At 39.1% G+C, this 24,199-nt stretch overlaps 1 protein-coding gene across 1 annotated transcript; it reads right to left on the reverse strand.

The window, feature by feature from the left end:
• Nucleotides 1–1,945: 1,945 nt before the first annotated feature.
• On the reverse strand, nt 1,946–16,882 carry LOC128475069 (potassium voltage-gated channel subfamily A member 10-like). Its single transcript, XM_053457535.1, has 3 exons — nt 16,789–16,882; nt 5,691–5,763; nt 1,946–3,628 (listed from the first exon to the last, which is right to left on the reverse strand). The coding sequence occupies exon 3, from the start codon at nt 3,554–3,556 to the stop codon at nt 2,042–2,044; it is 1,515 nt and encodes a 504-aa protein (XP_053313510.1). The 5' UTR covers nt 3,557–3,628; nt 5,691–5,763; nt 16,789–16,882; the 3' UTR covers nt 1,946–2,041.
• Nucleotides 16,883–24,199: the final 7,317 nt, after the last annotated feature.

Below are 24,199 nucleotides of genomic sequence, written 5' to 3' on the forward strand. Positions count from 1 at the left end.
ACAATAATAAAATCACTGAACCTGTAGGTGGCGCTCTAATGCAAAAATACATGACAATGTATTTAAGCATAATGCAGAAGAGCAGAGATTTCTAGTTTTAATTATTACTGACTAATAAAAAAGTGAATTTTTAGTGAATAGTAACTGAATGAGAAAGAAAATAAATTGAAAAAATACATTAAACAAACAGATAACACCTATCATAGTAGGGTAGACCTTCATATGAGGGCAAATACTAGGAAAACCATTCTGATAACTGGAAACTTGTTGTACTGCTCCCATTTGCAAGGTTGTTATAACAAGTTGCCAATATTTTGTGAAGGGAAATATCTCATTTTTGTCTACAAGACAAAGGAATCCAAGTTGAAATAATACACTCACATATAAAAAAGAAAACTATGAGTAGATAATAAAATGAAACTGAACCATACCTAAGAAGATTAACTGAGAATACTTTGTGCACGGTGCATCAGTCAATTTACCCCTTTAGACAACAAATGATCATTAGACATTGTTCTATTTCTTTTGATGCAAATGTATTGATAAAAACTTTAATTTCAAGTGCCTATATAAGCAGGTACAATACAATGCTCTCTGTACTTTCACAGACCTTAATTTTATACTGTAAGCATTTCATTCTGCAGAAGACATACCTTCTAATTTACCAGGGCATGCCCCTGTTTACACCCAAGAGCTCCATCTCTCCTCCTTTATAGGTGGTATAAGGAGTAATACTGAGAAAAGGGAGCAGAGCCAGCTGAGCATAGCACCCAATAGCCTCAAAATGGACAGGGGATGAATTGTGCAGGTGGGGCATCACCTCAGTAGAAAGTAAGCATACACCCAGGGGAGTATGTTAGTTTATGGTGTTAGCATGTGTGTGTATTAGTACGTGGTGTTAAAATTGTCAAGGTATATGCCTAACTTAGTGGAATTCGGACGCATGGAAGCAGAGAGAAAGTGTATCTATGCGGAAGTTTATGATGTTAGAGTGAGTGGATTATGTTGACTGAGAGACCTGTTATCAGCTCTGATTTCCAGAGCTGCCGGTGAAATAAAGAGAGCATGGACATCCCACCTGGCAGTGACACTTTCAACTGTGGGATGAGGCTGAATGAAGAAAAAGTAAACTATAAGTCTTGTGTACAAGTTATGCAGCCGTGGAAGTGAATCTATGAGCTCTTATTTTGAAAGCTATTTTAACATCTAAATAAATGACAATTTGTTGGTTAATCCTGAAATGATTGAGTTTCATTTTAATCTGTAACTGTTAAAAATGACGTAGTCCATGATTTCTAGGCACATATTTAAATTGCCTTTAAAGTGCTTTATTTGACATGTTATGACTCAACGAAGTCAGCATGATAAGCGGAAGAATATAGTTTAAGCTGTACATTTTGATCATTTTGATGATGATGATGACACACAAATCCAATAGAAAAAAGTCTTATCAAGGTGTCAGTTGATATGTATCTTCTTGTACCTACCTGTTTCCTTTAATAAAAATACTTAGCCTTTGCATTTACCTTTGCAGTTACTTCAAGAAGGAACATTAATATTATATGTGGCATGCAATATAAAAAATACATGGCTTTCAATTGGGATGTTGAACTGTATTTGCTGCATCTGTATTTATGTGCATTTATTACACTGCACACAGGATCTTGGTTAGGTCAGTATTCGCATGACACATTAAAGTAGGTGACCATTAAAGGGTTGTGAGGTTTCAGCTAAAGCATAAAGCATTAAGCATGTATTACTTACATATTTAATGCTTTATTAAAGGCAATATTAGACAGGATGGTAGAAGGTCCCCTTTACAAACATTCTGGCCTCTTTGGGGGACAGAAATCTTTGTCTAAGGTACCTATTGTATTCTGATCAATCTGTACTTATGTAATTTATCTCAGCAGTTTAGAACACCGGAGTCATGTATCAGTTTCAGATTTTAGCCCTTTACTTCAAAATAGAGATCTGACTTTAATGTATTGAAACAGAATTCAAGATGTACAGGGACAATACACAGCGTCTTTTACCTGGTCTAGCTTCTGCCATTTTTTTCTGACATACAAGAACCATTGTCTTTCTTTAGGGAAGATGTGCTTCCTGAACGAGTGATATTAGTTAAACTTATCTTTTCCATTTCAACTGGTATACTTTGTCTCTCTTCATTCTCAGTTTCTCTATGATAGAAGTAATTGAAGTTAGATACTATCACTGGGACAGGTAAGGCAATGGTTAAGACCCCTGCAATAGCACAAAGAGTACCTACAACCTTTCCCCCCAAAGTAATAGGGCACATATCTCCATAACCAACTGTTGTCATAGTAACCACAGCCCACCAAAATCCATCTGGGATGCTAATGAACTGAGATCTAGGTTCATCCACCTCTGCAAAGTACACAGCACTAGAGAAAAGAATTACACCAATGAAGAGAAAAAATATTAACAATCCCAGTTCTCTCATACTGGCTTTGAGTGTTTGCCCTAGAATTTGAAGCCCCTTAGAGTGTCTAGATAACTTAAAGATTCTAAACACCCTGACCAGACGAACAATCCGTAGAATAGCTAATGACATGTTTTGCTGTCCATTTGGTTCTGTCTGCTTGACCAGTTCAGTGATAAAAGTTACAAAATATGGAATGATAGACACAATGTCAATTATATTCATGATGTTCTGAAAGAACTCAGAGGTACTTGGACAAACAACAAATCTGACAATTAGTTCAAATGAGAACCACATTATACAAGTAGTCTCTATCATAAAAAATGGATCTGTGAAGGTGCTAAAGTAGGCTAGGTATTCAGTGGAATTGCCTGTGCCTCTGAAGATCTGAAAGTCTCTGTCTTCTCGGAATTCTGGCAGTGTTTCCATGCAGAAGATAAGTATGGAGATGACAATCACCAAAACAGATACGAGAGCCATGCCTCTTGCAGCACTTGAGCTTTCAGGATATTCAAAGAGCAACCAGAATTGTCTATGATAATCATTTGTAGGTAAAGGTATTTCTGGATCTTTCAGAAAACCTTCATCATCACGAAACTGATCCAAAGCTTCATTGCCAAGCTCATAAAAAATAATCTCATCTGCAAAGACATCTATGGGGACGTTGGCTGGACGCCTTATTTTTCCACCAGATTGGTAGTAATATAGAATCCCATCAAAACTTGGGCGATTTCTATCAAAAAAGTATTCATTCCTCATGGAATCAAAATAATGAATTCTTTTTTGTGGATCACCAAGAAGAGTATCAGGGAACTCACTGAGTGTTTTGAGATGTGTCTCATATCTGAGGCCTGCTATATTTATAAACACCCTCTGATCCCCTTCTTCCATTATCATTGGCTCAGTCATAATGCTGTCACGACATGCTTTGGAATACTTGGAGAAGTCTGTCTCACTGTTCAAGTTGTCATTGATAAGCTGTTTCAAGTTTGAATTCTGAATAGGGGAGCTCAAATTCTCTTCCTCCAATGCTTTTGTAACTTTGAAATCTTTGCAGGATTCAGTCTGTGTAACTTCAAGATTTTCTGCAACATTGTGAAAAGAATCCATTTTGCAGTCATGGATAAGGCAAATTACGAGGACAGCATCCTGTCTTCTTCTAAGTAATGTCTGCTCCACTTCCTAAAGTTAGAAAAAACAGGTTAATCAATTAGGATAGTTTTTATTACAATTATTATTGTTCTTTATTGATCAATATATTGCTGTTATATTACACAGTAGTGTACAAAGGGCAACCAGGACAAGGAAATCAATTTGGACTTACAAGAGATGAGTAGAAAGCACAGATGTTGAGGTGGACCAGACACACAACTTTATCCCAGTACAAACATTATTTCAATAAACTATATTAGTAAGACATATGTACTAAAATGAACTATAGTGAATACAACAAAGCAAGGAATCAGCACACACCCTGCAAATACTATTTAAAACCACCTATCTGTGGCATCAATATAGGGGACTCCATATGGCCATAGATTGCTGGAGTGGAGGAACCAAGCAGGTTTTTACTTATAACCAAGTGGGCGGGAGAACTGCTATGAAGATCTTTGTAGGAGAAACATTGTAGTCAGCAAGAAAATAGATAGGTAGTGGGAAGAGATCATAGTAGAGAAAACTGTAAATGGGCAAGATGAGTATGAAGGACACCAGCTAAGGCTGATTTGCAGCAGTCAAGATTGGAAACAATGAGTGTATGAACAAGAACTTTAGTTGTATAATGTTTTAGGAAGGAGGATGTCGGATTAATGCTTTTTATTGTTGGCAGTGGTACTTGAAGATTCACTAAATAGACAGTACACAGTGCATTAGAGGTCAGAATTAAAAGTGACACCAAGACAGCAATTTGTGGGTGATTGCTCAAATGACCTGAAAGGAGATTGTCAATGGAGTGTAAGAGTCATCAGTGTATAGGTTTGCAAAGAGAGGCAGTGTAAAGTGATAACGGTAAGGATCCTAGAATTTTGGTTATGCCAATTGAGAGGAGAAACAGGGATTATGATCTTCTAGAAAAAGGAGACACTGCAACTGTGATTAACGAGGTAGAAGGAGAACCAGGGTAGAATTGTGTCAAGGAGAGCTAATTTGTGCAGGGTTTGAAATAGATGATTGGTGGTTCAAAGTGTCAAAAGAATAAAAATGCTCTAGGGTGATTAGCAAAGAGTACGTACCCTTGGATTTAGTACACAAAGACAGATCCTTTGGAGAGGGGATTATTGGAGCTGGTACAAGAGTGGACAAGAATGACAAGCAACATGAACACGAATAGGATCAATGTAGGGTATGTGAATAAGATTTTGAAGTTTCAAGAATGCCTACTGGGAGAGGTATAAGAAGGAAGGAGAGAGAAAGAATCACAATTAGGATAATCTCCCTAGCTGCTGAAAGCAGAAGAAGAGAGCAACATAAAATGGAAGTAGGAATTATTGGGATGAGAAGATTGCTGAGGGAAGTCTATATTTAAAAACAATGCTATTCTTAGTTGTAGTGTCAGATTCACAACCTTGTGAGATGAGGGACATGAGGATAGGGTCGTTCTGATATACCGAACTGCACATTCCATTAGAATGAAACACAACACAAACAGTGACATTCACATTCCGTAGCTTTTTGCTTCCTTTAACAGATTCCATTTCATGACTTGAATGAAATGTTTTTTCTATTCTCCCAAGTTAAAATTAGCTTTCGTCAGCTATTGATGATTAAATAGTTTTTTTTTTTATTAAAAACTACAACAGGCAAGATATTTTACAATAAATACGGTTTAAGAAAGCACATACTGTATATAGAGAAATGCTTAATATTGTTATGTAAAAATCATCATTTTGGGATTACCAGATATTGTTTAGTTTTTTTTATAATTTTATGACAGAACAACCATATTCTAAAAAATTTGGCCTTTCCATTCTCCCCAATTTACTTATCTTCATAGGGATGTGCCTGAAACCAGTAAAATATGCGCTGGTAAAAATGATCTCTCTTTCCCTTGCAACATCTGTCTCTGCAGATATTTTTGTAAGATGTAAAAATTTGGAGAAACATAATAATGAAAAAAGAAAAGTAAGCACTTCTCCTTTGTTGAGTCCCCAAAAACTTCAAGTCAAATCTGGCATTGGCACAATCTTATTACATTTTAAAGTTTAAAAAATAATACCCAATAATTTGCTGTTTAGAGGGTACTTACATATTAATTGTGTCAGCTTGGAGGTTTCTGGGGAGAAAATGGCTTTGCTCCATCTTTATCATCATCATCCATTCTATGAAAAGAGTAATATTGAGTGTAATAGAGTAAGCCAAATATCACAATAAGTTATGCATATCTGCCTATCCATATGATCCAGAGAGTAACTACATATGTTGATATAGCTAGATAAGGATAGATAGATAGATAGATAGATAGATAGATAGATAGATAGATACACAGAGACACAGAGACTGCACACATTTAATGGTCCAAATAATATGCATTTAATAGGCAACATCTTTGTATATATTTAAACATGGTGAAATGATAACTTTTATACATTATAAAATTGCTATCTTACACTCAGCATTCTTAAAGCCAAAATTGACTGTAAAGAAACCTGGATTACAGCTCCCCCCTAACCAAGCCAAAAGGTCTTCATGGGAGTATTTTCAATGGGGAGTCTGTGTTCAAATTTAGGTTTACTGGACAAACTTTCATGGTGGGGGGCAAGTACCTTCCTGCTATTATTATTATTATTTTTTTTTTTACAAATATTTCTCAGTAAAAGTAGGTTAATCTGCCTCAATGTAATAATGTATAGATACTGTACCAGAAAGTATTGTATAGTGATGGATGGTAGGTACATACAGTCTGACTAATCTTATTTGCTTTTACTAACATAGTTGAAGCCCCAAGTAGAGTGGGAGGAATCAGTACACTAAGAAAATGTAACACTTTTGTATTTTTGCCCCTTGTGTATTGATGCCCCAGCCATGGCCCCTTTACTATTGATTAATGTGTTCCCCCACAACCTTGTGTATTGATTTATGTGATGCCCCAGCCAACCCCGTCCCTTGTGTATTGATGCCCCCTCCCCTTTTGTATTGGTTAATGTGATGCCCCACTGGCATGTGTATTACCCCCAGCCAACCCCCCCCCCCCCTGTTTATATTGATTTTGTAATGCTAAAACCCAGCCACCCCCTCCCTTGTATATGGATCCCCTAACAATTTTTTTTGGTTATACTGACATTTTTTCCTGCCCTCCTCCTCCTTGTCAAGAGGAACTCCCCATTGAACGTCACGTCTTGAAAGTGGCAGCCCAGCCTTGTGTTTAGCTGTAATATAGTTTAGTTATTTATTGTTTTTTTTCAGGACAAGAAGGGCGTTCTTCAGGTACAATTTTATTGTAAAAAAAATACTCATCTACAAAAGCTAATGAAAAGACTGCTAAATAGAGTCTACTATTTGTCCTAAGTTTAGTAAAACCCAATGTTTTTATGTTTTTGTTTTTTTGCAAGTTATAGGACAATAAGTACAAGTAGCGTTTTGCTATTTCAAAACCATTTTTTTCCAAATCTGATCATTCTGCCCCATGTGCTATTTAGGACATCTTTGAAGCAGGCCAATGCAATTTACCCCATCAAACCATATATTTTGTGAAAGTTAGACATCCCAAGGTACCGTATTTTTTTTCAGAGCCAATGCTCGTCTTATAATCGAAGTCGTCTTATAATCAGACCTCAAATAGAGGTCTGACTATGAGACTAAGATCCAGATGCCCCGCAGTGTTGCAGGGGACCCAGATCCTCCTGTCTGGTAACCTCACCCGGCGGAAGTGCGGGCGGCAGCGGAGGTTGTCTATGCGCATCGCGCAGACCTTCCTTGGCTGCTAGAGAAGAGAATTCCCCACAGCGCTGCAGGGAATTCTATTCTCTGACAGCCGGCGAACGTCCGCTGCCCGCTCAATGGACGCAGACAACCCTCGCTACTGATGGGACTTCTGCCGAGGTTTCTATGACGTAGCACCGGCGTCACATGACCTTCCGGTGTTCAGTCATAGATGCACCACCGGAAGTAGTTCCGCCAGCCTCCACCCGCTGCCCCCATCAGACACCAGGGAGTCAGAAGCACTGGTAAGTCGGGGGGACTGTTATATGGGGGTATAAGGCTTTTCTGACGGCAGAGTGCCCCATGATATGCCTTTTAACCCCCTTTATGCCACTCTGCCTCCAGAGGCATTCAGCAACACCGAGATCAGCATCAGGGGCCATGTCTGGCCCCTCCATACACTGTATGGCGGCGGACGCCTGTTTAAAAACTTCAATAGAGTTGCTGACATGCCTCCATAACGAGGCATTCAGCAACACCGAACACTCACCCCAGGATGCACTGTGAACGCTCCAGAGAGCAAAATGGCTTTGTGTCCTTTAAAATGACAAAGTTGAAAAAGTTCACTAGAGGGTCTCCAGACTGCATTCAACCATGCAAGTCAATGGCGTTAAGTTTTCACAATCACAATTTGATTAGTAAAATATTTTAAAAATAATTTAAAAAATATGGAAAAATATCTAAAAAAGAAATCCAAAAAGAATAAACTAAATAGAAAAAGAAATAAAGTGTATTATTATGAGCAAGTGCTAAAATTAGCGCTGTATCTTCCCAAAAATGTCGACATGGAAAGAGTTAAAGTAAAAGCATTTCAAATACCTAAAGTCTAATTGAAAAAATAATAATGGTTTGATGGGGTAAATTGGAGTGGCTGGGTTCAAAGATAGGGCATAGGCACAGAAAATGGGGAAAAAAGCGCACATCCCAAATGTGGCCTTTTATCCCCCAAACACCAGACAAAACCATGCATGGTTTTGTTTGATAGTGACGTATACCTGGAGCTATAACTTTATACCTGAAGTACAAAAGTTCCAAGTAAAAAAATGCACACTTCCAAAATGTGACGTTTTACCTCCCAAACAAGCCGACAAACCCATGCATGGGGGGTATGACTGTACTCGGGAGATGTTGCTGAACACATATTGGGGTACTTATTGCCCAATAGCTTGCAGAAAAAAAGCAAAAAAACATAAAAGAATTGGGTATTTCTTAACTCAGGACAAATAGTGGAATCAATTTAGCAGGTTTTTTCATTAGCTTTTTTGGATGCGTAAAAGATTTTTCAAATAAAAGTGAGAATTTGTTTTCAATTTTTCATCATATTTTATTATCTTTTTTATAGGAAATTAGATAATATGATCAAAACAATGGTATCTGAAGAAAGCCCTTCTTGTCCTGAAAAAAACATTATATAACTTGTGTGGGTAAACTAAATGGGGAGAAAATGACATCTAAACACGAACACCGCAAAAACAGCCTCGGTTTCAAAGGGTACAAAAAGTTAAAAAACAGCCTGGTCCTTAAGGGGTTAATAGTTGAATTGACATATGACAAAAAAAAATGGCAAAATGGCTCTGGTATTTGAGGTACAAAAAGTGGAAGGGGTTATATATGTTTGTGTTCATCCATGACAATAATCAGTGCACTTTTGATGTTAAATAAGTCATTCAAATCAAAATCCTCTAATCTTTTGTGTAGAAAGGAAGAGGAAGGTTTTATACTATTCTTTTGGGGACTTTTATCCAATGGCAATATCAATAGCAACCGACAATTGGCATAAATCAATTAAAAGAAGATCAATAAAATGAGCAAGTTATTTTTGTCTTGTGAAATATTAAGGATTATTTACATATCTTATACATATTTACACATATTATATTCATATTGTAGGTACCTGAACTCAAATGCCCAATTTTTACCAGACAGGTACGGCAGGATTGAGTACAGTTCTTCTACAAAACAGGCACCAGCTGGTATGCATCTACCACTTTCTGGGGAGATCAAACAGGTGCATTGAACAATAGAGAGTATGAAAAAAAGTACCTGGCACACTACAAGCCTAACAATTCTCTTAATGATTCTTTACTTCTACCCTTTCACTATTTAAATGTTTAATGAAAGTGGGTTTTTTTCTGTGTTTAAGCTTTGAACTGAAATTCATCCATTCTCCACAATCAGTTTGTACTGGATGAGGCTTTAACATTTGGACACTCTTTAACCCTTCTTGAAATTAAAAGGTAATACAGAAAGTGACTTATTAGATTGTGAATCTATATTGACTCAAGTGATAAAAGGTAGAAAAGCAAAAAAGGTAGAGGCACCACAGCTACAAGGAGGCACCACAGCTACAAGGAGGCACCACAGCTGGAGATTAAAGAAATATAGTAAGTTATCTTGATGTTATCCTCATATTTAAATAAATATAGTATGTGATTATATGTGTATTTATTTGCAATGGTTCCTAAATAGAGCTTAACCCGAGCTCTTCACTTCTAGAATACAATACAACATACAGATACTTTTATATGATCTAATCTATAGGTACCCTAGGTGACTACAACACTGATGAGTACCGTTGAATCCAGCCATGGCCCCTTTGAGAATAATATATATCTTATATATAGCACCAAATAATTAGCAAGATAAGATTTATAGAAAATATTTTATGTAATATAGTTTACTTAAAAACATTGACCCATTACAAGAGTGTTTGTTCAAGGTTGTGTAATTGTTCCAGGAAGCTATGCAGACATGCCGGAGATTATTTTAACTTCAGGAAACTTGGTGTAATCCAATGAGACACAGTTGGTCCATGTGTCTGAACATTTGATGAACTAATCTTGGAAACAATGTCAGGCCCCAGATGAGACCACCCTGACAGAGTGACATTCATTTATACTGTTGAAAGCAATTTAGATTGGTGGGATTCTTTCCAGAGAATTTCTCTTTGTTAGCATCTAGCTTCTCTATTTTGTATTCGCTTGCTAAGAAGTCAAATATTATGTAGGCAGGGGAGGGCTGGAGCTTTCACCCCTCACGCTGCTCCCATCACTTGGCGGCCATCGCATACGGCCGCTGGGTGCTGATGCCGCCGGCCGGCGCTGCTTTAATACTATTTTTTTTTTATTTAATAGCCGGTCCGGTTTGCCATATTAAATTTTAAAAAAAGCATCAGCACCCAGCGGCCGTTTAGATTAGATTTCGGGCGGCCTGGGGGGCAATTGCCCCCCTGCCCAGCCCACCCCTGTATGTAGGTCATCTTAACTGTACATCTTTTTGCTCTTAAATGTCGCATTCAGAACACAAACTCCCGCTCCTCCTCTCCCTCTTCTCCTCTACTGGGCACAACTAACCCTAGGCCCACTGCCGACAATCTAACCTCATACACTCATTCTAACACCATACACTAACATACACACTCCAATACCATACAGTAACATGCAAACTCATGCTAACGTTATACAATAACACACACTCTATCGCCATACATTACACGCCATAAGATTACACACACTAAGATTACACATAACATTACATTACACTCCAGTCATTAATGCATGTATACACACTCATCACCATATACTAATACACACACACTCATCATACATTAACACAAGTTCTATCAGGGCCACTATCAGGGGGATACAAACAGTATTTTGTACTGGACCTGACCATGCAAGGGGCCCTGCCTCTCTGCTCTTTCACGCCCTCTTAATTGGGTAAAAACACCATCTATCATCTGTTCCCGCCCTGCCATTGGTAAAAGAGACGGGCTTATAGCCCATATAGAACCATTAGCACAGATAATTGCTTCCATGTGGCCATAAGGGAGCAGTCATCTTAATTTTGTTCTACCTTTCTCTATCTCTGTTTGTCTTTTGCTCTTCTATTCGTTCCCTTCTTCTTTGTGGGGTACTGGGACCATGTAAACCAATTGTGAGGAGGAGACAGGGCCCATTCCACCTAGTTTAGGAATAACACAGCCCCTGGAGCCCAGTAAGGGGTTGACAGAACCCTTACGTTTAGATTGGTCTCTCTCTCTCTCTCTGCTAGTTAGGATTGGGCCCATGGGGTGCAGATCAGACCCCTGGGTCCTGCAGGTACAGGTAGGGCCCTTGGTGCCACACTACTGCATATTGGGCCGGTAATGGAGATTGTGGGACTCAGCTGACACTCTGAGGGGGCACTTAAACCTACATAACTGATAAGCTATGCTGAAGCACCCCCATCATCACACAAATCAACTTCAACCAATCTTAAACACTCTCAAATGCACACTTAACTAACACTGACACAAACTCATAGATACAGTTTCGTTTCACGCTCTGAGCACACCCAGCCACAGTGATCCACACTCAAGCATACATACAGCTATTAGCCAGAACTGACAGCCACAGCTATCAGCAAGACAAAACTTTAGCACACATTTCAGGCACTCACTGTAGAGTGCTCCCTTCCTTGTAGCATACTGCCTCCTGAGTCTAAGGTAATCTTGGATTTACATTATGCTGCAAGGAGTTACTGACCTGGTTGTTGTTGCCTATGAACCTTTGGCAGGATACATACCTGGTGCTGCAGGACATTTTCCTATGCTGCCTTATATAATACATCTTCTCTCTTTTCCTTTAATGGATCTATGTTGGCTTTGTTATTTTTTATAACTCGCAAGACTGAATCTACATGTATTTAAACATTTGTGGGTTGGATTTCAGCTCCACATTTAGTTAAAAATAATACCTGCTCTGCATCCTATGTGGGGCTGCTCTTCCACATTCATGCACTAAACAATAGACAACCAACCCTGTGGCTAGATGCTGTAAATGGTTCTTTGTTGTAAGCTCCTGTCTGTGGATGTTATGAGATGTATTCTTATGTGTTCCTCTGAGTGTTGTGTTCCTATGCATGGTGTGAGTGTCTGAGCGCTAATTTGTTCTTGTGTATGTGAGTTATGCCCATAACATATGCGTGTCTGTTTCTGATTTGTGTGTGTGTTGTGAGAGCATTATGAGTTGTCTGAGTGCTGTGAGTTCAACCACGATTCTGCTATTAGTGCAGCCCTCTTTTTACTGGACACCTGGGCCCTCCTTTTGCATATTGTCTTTTATTTAGTGCATAACTGAAATTATCATATGCATTAAAGCCCATACACGTTATGCATTTATCTAAATGCATATGGAAGGGAGTGTCTTACAATGTGTGCATATGTCATGCCCCATCCAGGCTGCAGAGCTGCATATTTGTGTCTTGCTACAGTTTCACTGTTTTGCCACAATCCATTTCTGGATTTTCTTATGCTCTGTTCTGATTTTCTAGCCCTGCTCTTTGCTCCAGCTCTGTTTCCTTTATAAGGTGTGCCCCACTTGTAATGTTTGTCTCAGTCTGCATTCTAAAGGTATGTCCTTGGTTTTGTGTTTAGATTCAATGTTTAGTTTCAGTGTATTAATAATTCAGTAGGCAGGGTCTAGTGGTAGGACCCACCGAAATTTGGAGTACTTCGGCGTAGTGGTGGGCTAAGCATGCTATGGCCATATGATGTGACGGAATCTCCAATTGTTATCACATAGTCCTAGGCTATTTCCTGTATTCATGTTTGTCTGTCTCTTATGTACCTTATCCTCTATTCCCTGTATCATCTGAGGATCTCGGTTCCTCTCTCCTTTCCCCATGTCCCTGTTAAGATTTCCTATCTTTGCTTTAAGGAGAAGTGTCTGAGGATCTCAGTTCCTTACTCCATCCCCTGTGTTCCTGTGCCTTGTTCCCTGTCCTTTGTTGTGTCCTGTACCATGTATGTATTGTCTGGCTATGTTTCTTGCTCGATCTCCCTGTTCCTTGTTCTGTCCACCTTGCTTGCTCTGTTAGCCTTGCTCGCTATGTTTCAGCTGTTACTCTGCTTAGCTTCCATACTCCCAGCCTGCAGCATCCTGCACATGATTCTAGGGCTATGTCTCATGCCTGCTCCAGGGTGCCTGCAGGATATCACTTTGTTTTGTTCTGGACAACATCCGCTGCTATGTCAGGTCACTGGTATGTGGCTGCACAACCCTAGGTGCTCAATCACCTTGGTGTCTGTGGCTCCACTTCTGCATCCTGAACTCCTGAACAACATCTTTTGGGTGCTCTGGGTCATTAGTCGTCCCAGTCCCTGACAGCATATGTGGTTGTATATCTGATCATTCAAGTACAATCAGGAGTTCAGGCAGCACCTGTTCGTGTATTATTGAGAATGCCCATATCTGGAGGGAGCATGCAGGTTACAGGTTTCCTGCTGATATTTTGGTTCTTCAACCTGGTATGTATATGTTCTAGAGACAAAGCCGCTGCTTCTGCTCAGTAAGAAAGTTGGTTTTTAAGGGGAAGGAGAGCAAATAAATTCCCAAATTCTGAAATAACTCATGTGTACCCTGCCATTTATTTGATAAATTCATTAGGCAAATTTATTTCTCACATATTCTGTAGTATATCTTTGATTTTAAATAATAATAATAATAATAGTTTGTTTCAGACTTACCGTATTTGCTCGATTATAAGAGGAGGTTTTTTTCAGAGCAAATGCTCTGAAAAAAAAACCCTCGCCTTATAATTGGGGTCGTCTTATAATCAGACCTCAAACAGGTCTGACCATCGCGCAGACCTTCTCCGACTGTCAGAGAGAATTCCCCACACCGGTGCGGGAAACTCTCCTCACTGACAGCCAGTGCTGGGAACTCTCCTCACTGACAGCCGAGGAAGGTTTGCGTGATGGACGCAGACAACCCCCGCTGCTAACCGCACCTCCTTCCAGCTGCAGCGGAAGTTGTCTACACGCTGCCCCGGGTGCACACCGGGGAATCAGAAGCACCGGTAAGTTCGGGGGGGGGGGTTAAATGAGGGGCATAAGGCATTTCTGTAGGCAGAGTGCTCTATGAAATGCCTTTTAACCCCCTTAATGCCACTCTGCCTCCAGAAATGTCTTTTAACCCTCTATACACCATTCTGCCTCCTGAAATGCCTTATACCTCCCTATATGCCACTCTGCCCCATAATATGCCTTTTAACCCCCTAAATGCCTATGTTGGCATATAGGGGTAAAAGGCATTTCTGGAGGCAGAATGGCACATAGGGGGTCAAAAGGCATTTCATTGGGCACAGTGGCATATAGAGTGTTAACAGGCATATCATGGGGCACAGTGGTATTTAGAGGGTTAAAATGCATATCAGAGTAAGTTAGATTGCTAATAGAAGATAGATAAAAAACCTACTCGGCAAAAATAACATTCGATTAATAGGGATAACTAAAAGAAAAATAAATACTCGTGGTGCCCAGAAAAAAATAATTATGGCTACAACAACCATTGAGATCAAGGGAATTTTAATTTGTCTATGAATACTTATATTTGTATAATTTAGTCTGTTTGTTTGTCCGCTCTATTCATATGAAATATGACTACATATATGACTACGTATCATAACTATCATAACTAATATAACAAGAAATTTTTGTAATTTTCTAAAATAATAATAATAAAAAAAATATGGATTTTAGTTGCTTTAAAAAAAAGCTGTTTTGTTGATATTGTTGTCTTTTGGGATGGTGTTAACAAGCTCTACGTCTTCATTTTTCCAACAACTCAACATTAATAAGTTAAAGACATGTAAACTTGTTTTGTGGTTTACAGTTGTTATATTTATCCCATGAGGCACCTTATATGAAATCTACTTTAGAAAGATATGATAGAATTTAGGTTACCATAGATATTTAAAAAAGGAATACAAAACAAAATGAGATTTTACTCTTGTGTGAAACTTTCTTCAGCTTAATATGACCTCTGTCACATTTAGTTGCTAAAATTGACAAATGCCACCACTCTCAGATCATATTTTAATATGTCTTTATTTTACCTGACTGGAAACATATATTCTAATTAAACTCCCAACGGGATGAGCATAAAGGCCCCAAATTTATGTCTACCCTCTGATGTGCTTAAACAGGACTTCTTAATAGTACAACCAAATATGATGTCATTTTAGCCATATTATGCATCTAAAATCCAAACTATAATAAGGAAGTAGAGTTAAACATGGAACTATTACTTTGGACAGCAGCATACAATCTAACTAGGCCGTATAACGGGTAAAGATCCTGAGAGCTGCTCTCCAACAAATTATCTGTCAGCTGCAGGCTGGCAACTGATGTGATACACATGTAAGGAAATAGAGACGCTTCACGCTTGCTTTTATGTTTGGGATGTGTGGTGGCTCTTTATTAACCGAGTAACATAACACAACTAAAAAGCAATGAAGTACATGCTATATATAGTAAATGCTCTTGTTGCAAACACATTCTTTAAGGCTCAAGATACCTCTGTAAGCAGGAAATATATAAAACATATACATTGCACAATGTTGTTTAAATATATACATGGAATTATACATTACATACATATTATACAATATATGTTTAATGTATAATTACATGTATTTAATCACATTGTGCATGTGCAACATATACAGATACAGTACATATATATATATATATATATATATATATATATTAAATTATACAGTGCATTTAAATAACATAATAAACTCAAAAAAAAATTTTTTTTCAAATGAATACTGAATATTAAAACTGTTAAGCACCTTTTTTCAAACATCATTTATCAATAAATTATACTATTATACTATGTACGTACTAAAGTTAACAAAATGGTACATTTAACCATTTCTCAACATATGTTAAGCTACGTATTGTTTTCTTTATAAATTTAGTATAAATGAAGATAACTGGTAAAAATGCACACACATACATATAAAGGAAATATTTTATTCATATTACGTGATGTGTGAGATACTTCAGAAGAGGAAAGCTTATGTCCAACTTATGGTGGGGCTGGAGAACAGATGCACTTTTGCAGGTGGATTACACATCCTATGATCCTTAGCCAACCAATGATGCTTGCCGTCCAAGCCCTAATCTCTACCCCAAAAATCCAAGTTCTATAATATATTCTGTAACTTAATAGATAATAACTTAAATGTACTAAGCAGTAGACAAGATAAAAAAAACTTTGATAGAGCTATCAAAATTAAATGATAGCTCAATCGCATTCTTTTCCAAAGAAAGAGAACAGCATTTTTATCCAAATTAGGCAACACTAACTTCAAGAACCCATATGTTCCAAAAAACATACCAAAAAACATACTTTTCAACAAAACATCAGTAATATATTTAACCCTTTAAGCACCAACAATGATACCCTCTCTTCCTCCCAGCAGGCACATAAATGGTTTCATATCAGTTAATCTTACATTAAATAATGCTAGAAATAATAGCCTAAAATTGTTGAAATTTATAAATAAGAGTATTTTAATAGTATCCTGAGAACCACTTTTTTGTGCGACATGCAAAACACACAGTTTAAATAATAATGATATGTGTCACTCACCTCAGTTTCTTTTGTTATTGAATGTTCTTGACCATGCTAGAAAAAGAGCTCTGCAATATACTCATGCTACCATTTTTTTAAGAACACTGCCATGGATGTAGTCAAGCAGGACACTAAAGAGCTGAATGTGTTTCACTCTACTAAGACTCAGATTCAGAAATCCTACCCTGGAATGAAATTCTATCTTGCTTTGTTGTATCCATTCTCCGAGTGCCCACTGCCTGCACACGTTCAGGTAAAACATCAAGGGCTCCTTTAAAGGTAAAAGGGGTACACATCCCCATAAGCAAGCACCGATTTCCAGCTGTTAATTTCTGTAATGTATTTTTTTTATTTTAGAATACCTGTGACTTCAGCTATAGTTATGAAACAATGGTGATATAAGACAACAGTATTAAACGAGTTAATAAAATTTAGTTTGTTTTATTACATCTGTCACGGTAACCCCTTGAGGCTGAGGACACATGGGGGTATGTTTGAATTTGGGAGGGGGACACTAGAGGATTCTTGAGGAGACTCCTTACCTGCCTGCCCAGTCCCCAATTATGTCTGAGTAACCCTGTGCTCATTGGGGGGCACAGGGTGAACGGGAAACCTTGTCTTGTCTGCAGGAACCAGATTCCCATGAATTAACCGGCAATGGGGGCTCTACAAGCCAGGAAACACTCAATGCGCCTGATCAGGACCTCGCTGCAAATTCATAGAACTATGACAGCTAGGAACTGTGACCATGCCCGCCGATAATTGGAACTGCGTTGCTATGGACGCCCTTTGACCCACCACATGGCTCTTTTGAGGTTACATTAAGCTTGTGGTTGGCAACACTTGGTGGTGGTTACAGAGAGGGAGCTTGTTTGGTAACCCTGGTTGTATTACCAATCTTTAGGACCAGGGTTTACCCAGCTGCGGCTATGGAACTCTGGCGCGGCTACGGCACTGACTTTTTCAGGGGAAGTTTCTGATGCTGTCCATTGGTACCCAAGGATTTACGCCACTCCTTCGCGATCACCCCGAAATAGTGACTCTGTCGGGTGGGCATTGCTGGCCATAGAACTGTATGGCGCCATCAGGCTGTATGGTGGTTGATTATACCCCTAATCCTATCATGTGTTGTGTATAAATGTCTGTGCTGCCTTCAATAAACTGAGTTCTGTTTTACCCCTACACTAAGTCTTGGCTAGTGATTGGGAGAATATGAAGGGTTAATCCCTTGAGCAATGGAGCATTCACGGCAAGAAGGCTTTCTACGGCGGAACTACTCAGTACGGGTCTTCGTCACAATATCAACTTTTGGCAAACCATTAAACCACTGAATGAGAGAGGCCATGCTATACATTTCAAAGTGCATCTTTACTATTCCACTGTATAGAGAAGATTTACTATAATATATTGTAGTCGTATACAGTATGCAATCCCAGTCCTAATTTTTTGGGTGGGTCAGGAAACTGCAAATCAAAACTAAGAACTGAGACAAATCCACTGTCAGTGAGGTACATCATGGCTCCAAAGACCATGAATCTCATGTTTTAGGATTTCTCTATTATTCAAATAATTAGCATTGTGAGCTTGGGTTGTACTGAAAATAGGACCCATAGGGCAAATGACTGATTTATAAAATGAGTGATTTGAGGGCTGCTGTCTTCCAATTAGTAGTATAAATAATAGCTGAATTTACAGTTGTGATCAAAAGTTTGCATACCCTTGGAGAATTGGTACTATAGGTACCATTTTTAAAGAAAACATGAGTGAGCAGTTAAAACACGTTTCTTTTATTTCTTATGGGACTAATATTCAACTGTAGTTTATAACAGAATGGCACAAAACAAAACATGGCAACAAAGAAAAAACTGAAATGACCCCTGTTCAAAAGTCCACATACCCTTAGTTCTTAATATTGTGTATTGACCCCTTTAGCATCAATGATAGTGTGTAGTCTTTTGTACTAGTTGTCGATGAGGCCCCAAATTCTTGCAGGTGGTATAGCTGCCCGTTCTCCTCCCCTGTGTTGAACAAGCTCCTCGCTGGATTGGTCATCAGAGAGGAGTGATTCCACACCACCTGGTTCACTGTTTATCTGTGTGAACACTATTGGTGGAAAGTTGACGCTGCTACTACAGACCACAGCTTCGGCCTACTCCGCTTTTGGACGGCCTGCAGTGACTGGGGAGATCAGGTAAGGGTGAGAGGGGCATGACGGTCTTTGGTTGTCTTGCATGAACCGCACATTTGAGATCACCCCAGAAAGGCTCGATGATGCTAAGGTCAGGAGTGTGATGGCCACTCCAGAACTTTTTTCTGCTGTAACCACTGGAGGGTCAACTTGGTACTTCCATTGTCAGCAGGAAAGGCCATGATCGTCCCATGTGCAGCTTTCGTCTGGAAGAATGCAAATTGTCTGGCAGTATTTTCTGATAACATGCTGCATTCATCTTGCCATCAATTTCCACAAGATTCCCTGTGCCTTTATAGCTCACCCCCCAAAAAAAACATCAGTGAGCCACCATGCTTCACAGTGGGGGTGGTATTCTTTTCACTATAGGCCTTGTTGACCCCTTTCCAAACATAGCGCTTATGGTATATTGTAACCGGCCTTTTTTGTGGCATTGGTGCAGAAAAGACTTCTTTCTGGCTACTCGACCATGCAGCTCATTTTTGTTCAAGTATTGCTGTATTGTGCTCCTTGAAACAACCACACTGTCTTTTTTGCAGAGTAGACTGTATTTCTCCTGAGGTTACCTGTGAGTTTTTCTTTGTACCCCGAACAATTCTTCAGTTGTGGCTGAAATCTTTCTTGGTCTACATGACCTTGGCTTGGTATCAAGAGATCTCCAAATTTACCAGTTCTTAATAAGTGATTAAACAGTACTGACTGTTCTTCAAGGCTTTGGATATCTTTTTATATGCTTTTGCATTTTTGTAAAGTTTCATTACCTTGTTATACATGTCTTTTGACAGTTCTTTTCTGCTCCCCATGGCTCAGTATCTAGCCTGCTCAGTTCATCCAGGTGAGAGCTAACAAATTGACTATTTATACACAGACACTAATTGCAATTTAAAAAGCCACAGGTGTGGGAAATTAACCTTTAATTGCCATTTTAACCTGTGTGTGTCTGTAACAAGGCCAAACATTCACGGGTATGTAAACTTTTGATCAGAGCCATTTGGGTGATATCTGTTATCGTTTAAAAAGGAGCCAAACAACTATGTGATAATAAATGGGTTCATATGATAACTAGGCTTAAATAAAATACTGTTTTTTTTCATATTTTCTAAATCAATGCCAACATTTCACAATTTCTGACAGGGTATGCAAACTTTTGAACACAACGGCATTATGCACTTTTAAGCTTTCCATCTTTTCATGTTGCTGTTCATACTTTGTATTAATCTTGTGTTCCCTTGTTTAATGACACATGTACGTTATGTTTAGCAAATGGGCACAACACTAAAGGTTAATAAATAGTAATGACAAGCTCTTGTTTTATTTTGTTCATCAAAAATGATGCAATATTATCTCACTTATTATAACAAAGGTTAAAGATCTTCATCTTACGGTGCTTTACTTCTACCGGTACTAGTTCTTTTTCATAGTAAACACAACCTAATGAAACTTAAAACGATTAATTACACTGTAAATTTACAACTTTTATTTAAATTACTAATTAAGTAGAACTCAGCATACATGTGATCTAGAAGGCAATAAATCAACATGAGCAAATTTGAGACAGTGCATGGAAAACTCCCAGAGTTAAGGGTGATGCAGAAGTATCCTGTATCATGATAGTACAGAGACAGTTGAGATCTACAAGGTACATGATTTTCAATCACATTGGAAGTCTGCAATAAATCTAAGTGTGGTTGATTCAGCTACACTTAACAGGTTTATGTCACTTAGAACTATCAGCTTTAGGTGACAAGATACTTTCTCAAGCATTTGGGAAACGTCCAGAGTGAAAACAAATACCGGAAAACTCTACTTACCAGCTCTCTTGGTTTGACATTGTTAATGACATGTATGCTAAGAATAGCTTAAAACGTATTCCATGAACACAACCGTGGCAGCTTACACTATCTTTTAATATGCATTGTTGAAGCTCCAAGAATTAAATATACGGAATTCAATGATATAATAAAGTGAGCTTTATTATGATTATTGACTCCAAGTTAATAGACATAAAAACAAAATGGTTTCCTGCTGCTAGAGCCTCCAGTATGCTGGGAACGGGTAAGTATATGCCTCTGAGGGTCTCTGCACATACAGGCATCTACCTGCCTACTGGTAGTGGGACCCCAGACAGACCTTTCATAGTTTCTTATAGCTGGTTTTTTAATATTTTTCAACTGGCACTTAATAGTGTGTAATGAACACATGTTTTACCCACAACTGCTTGGTGTACAAACTAGGAAAGCTAGCACCAATGGCCCAGCACATGTAATTAAAAAGTGATATTGATACACCGATGTAATATCGGGAGTTATTCTGTACCACTGTCAGTGTCTGGCTCAGTATATAATGATGGGAGTTAGGGTGTATAACCGTCAATATCGGACACAGTATCTACTGATGGGAGACATGCCCTACCACCATCTATGTCTATCTTGCTATAATGGTAAGAGATACACTGCACCGCTCAGTGTCTGGATCACTATAATAATGATAGGAGTTGTACTGTTGTGGAAGTTGTATAAATATATTGATGGGAGTTATACTGTACTACCACCAGGCTCAGTATATATTGATGGGAGTTATGCTGTACCACCCTCTGTGTCAAAGTGTGAATACATCACTGGGTTTGGGGAAATTTGTTTTACTGTTATTTTTTAACTCTCTGCTAATATCATGAATTTCCTTGCTATTCTACTTTCCTTGCTAATCAACTTTCTTAAAAATAACCTATGTAAAGATATAGTAGGGGAGGCTTTGCCCTTCTTGCTCAGCGGCTGACACATTTAGTGTAATGCTGTTTGGGGGGCAAATATATCAATGATGACCTGTTTGGACCCAAAATGGCACAGACAAGCAGTTTGGGGACAAAGATTACACTGATGAACTGTCTGGGGGCAAAGTTGAAAATGTGGGAAATCAGTGACATGTTAAATGGTCAAGTATGGGCCCAAAGAGGTGGAGTAGAAAATGGGTGTGGTTAAAAGGGGGTTATGTTTGTTAAGGTGAGGCGTTAGCAATATTTCCACACCTGCCTGAAGATGCCAAAATATTTTCTGCACCCAGGCATCAGCGACCCAAGGCTCGGCCCCGTAATCAAGCACAGTGAAGGGGGATATCAGACTCTTATAGACAGGTGGTTCTTCCTGTAGGGGCATTGAGTTAGCAGCCAGTTGACATGTAAGGGCCAGGCTAGTGAAGTCTTCAGGATAGGAGCCCAGGATCCAGGGGTAATAAACTATATAGGACTTCCACAGGTACAAAAGGGTCAAGCTGTAAGAGGTATCTGTAAGAGGCCAAAGGTCAAAGGGCAGACAGGATGCAACAAGGGGTATCAGAGTAAACAGTCCAGGAGTCATAACGTAGGAACACTGACACACACTGATGTGATTAGAATACCTGAGCATCCGCATTTGGCAAGGTTTTCAAGTGCTTTATAGGGCTATTGGGCCTGACATCATGCATGACATTGCAAGCCCGGCCACTTGTGTACTGGCTTTGAGGACTGAAGCTCCTCCCCTCCGCCTGATGTCAGTACCACCTTGCTGCCATTATCTCCAGCTCGCCAAGAGGACGCAGGGAGTGAGCACCTGGGCAACCGAGAAAGCAACGCATAGAGGAGCGGCAGGGGAGGGCTGGCAGCCTAAGGCCTGGGGGGCAAGTCTAGTCAACTGGCCCATTGCACCATCAAAGCGGCTGCGAGCGACATTGAAAGTGGCTGTCGTGCGGCAGTCACTCCACCAGCGCCTAATGAAATTAAAGTGGCCGACGTGCACACACCGCATGCCTCAGCTCTTCATCACACCCCTTTTAAGACACAGGAAGAGGAGCTGAGGAATGGCCGTTGGGTCTGACAGCCGCATGATGCAGGGGCGTACCTAGAGTATTTGGCACCTGTGGCAGACCCTGTATGTGGCACCCCCCCCACACACACACTTTAAAACTGCATAGTTTCTATGGTTAGGCAAACATTGACAGGGGTACAGCAAAATTGTTATCATTATAAACTTAGGGATTACGCAGCACCACCTTCAATGTGTGCCTATACATTGAGCCAGACACTGACAACCCCTATCACTATATACTAAGCCAAACATTGATGTGGTGTAGGCTTACCACTTTAGTGACTGGCATAGTATATAGTAGGGATGCACCGAAATGAAAATTCTGGACTGAAACTAAAAATTCAGCATTCACTTGGCCAAAACTGAAAAAAAAAAAAAAAACTTTAAAATACTTTATTAAAAGTAACACCAAAATTAGACAAAAAAATCAACAACAATATTAACATATATATATATATATATATATATATATATATATATATACACATATATATTACAACAATCACAATCCTATCATGCCCAGGTTCTAGCATGTGCTGGCTGACTTAGCATGATAGGAGTGTGATTGCTGTTTGCAATTATATATATATATATATATATATATATATATTAATACTGTCATTGACAGTTAACACACCTAAGTTGGACCAAAAAATAATTTATAACAGCAATCACACTCCTATCATGCCTAGGCAGCCACTACATGCTGGAATCTGGGCATGAAAGGAATGTGATTACGGACTCCCTATGCCAAGCTATCCCCCAACAATTACACATCCATGCTATCTGAAACCCTCATTCACAAACATTCAGCATAACACCCATCACTCTCACACACTTACATTAGGCATAACACCCATCACTCTCACACACTTACATTCAACATAACACCCATCACTCTCACACACTTACATTCAGCATAACACCCATCACTCTCACACACGTACATTCACCATAACACCTATCACTCTCACACACTTACATTCAGCATAACACCCATCACTCTCACACACTTACATTAGGCATAACACCCATCACTCTCACACACTTACATTCAGCATAACACCCATCACTCTCACACACTTACATTCAGCATAACACCCATCACTCTCACACACTTACATTCAGCATAACACCCATCACTCTCACACACTTACATTCAGCATAACACCCATCACTCTCACACACTTACATTCAGCATAACACCCATCACTCTCACACACTTACTAATCCACTCTCTCCTACCTTTTCTTCTTTCACTCTCACTTTTCCTCCTCTTCTTCTTCTTCTTCTTCTTCTTCTTCTTCTTCCTGTCCTGTGCACTGAGCGCAGAAGACGGTAGGCGTGGCTTCAGTGTTGTGCGTCGGGATTTGACATCAAGTCCCGGCGCACAGCCACAGTT

The sequence above is a fragment of the Spea bombifrons genome, chromosome 2 (assembly GCF_027358695.1).
Source record: "Spea bombifrons isolate aSpeBom1 chromosome 2, aSpeBom1.2.pri, whole genome shotgun sequence".
NCBI classification, from domain to species: domain Eukaryota; kingdom Metazoa; phylum Chordata; class Amphibia; order Anura; family Pelobatidae; genus Spea; species Spea bombifrons.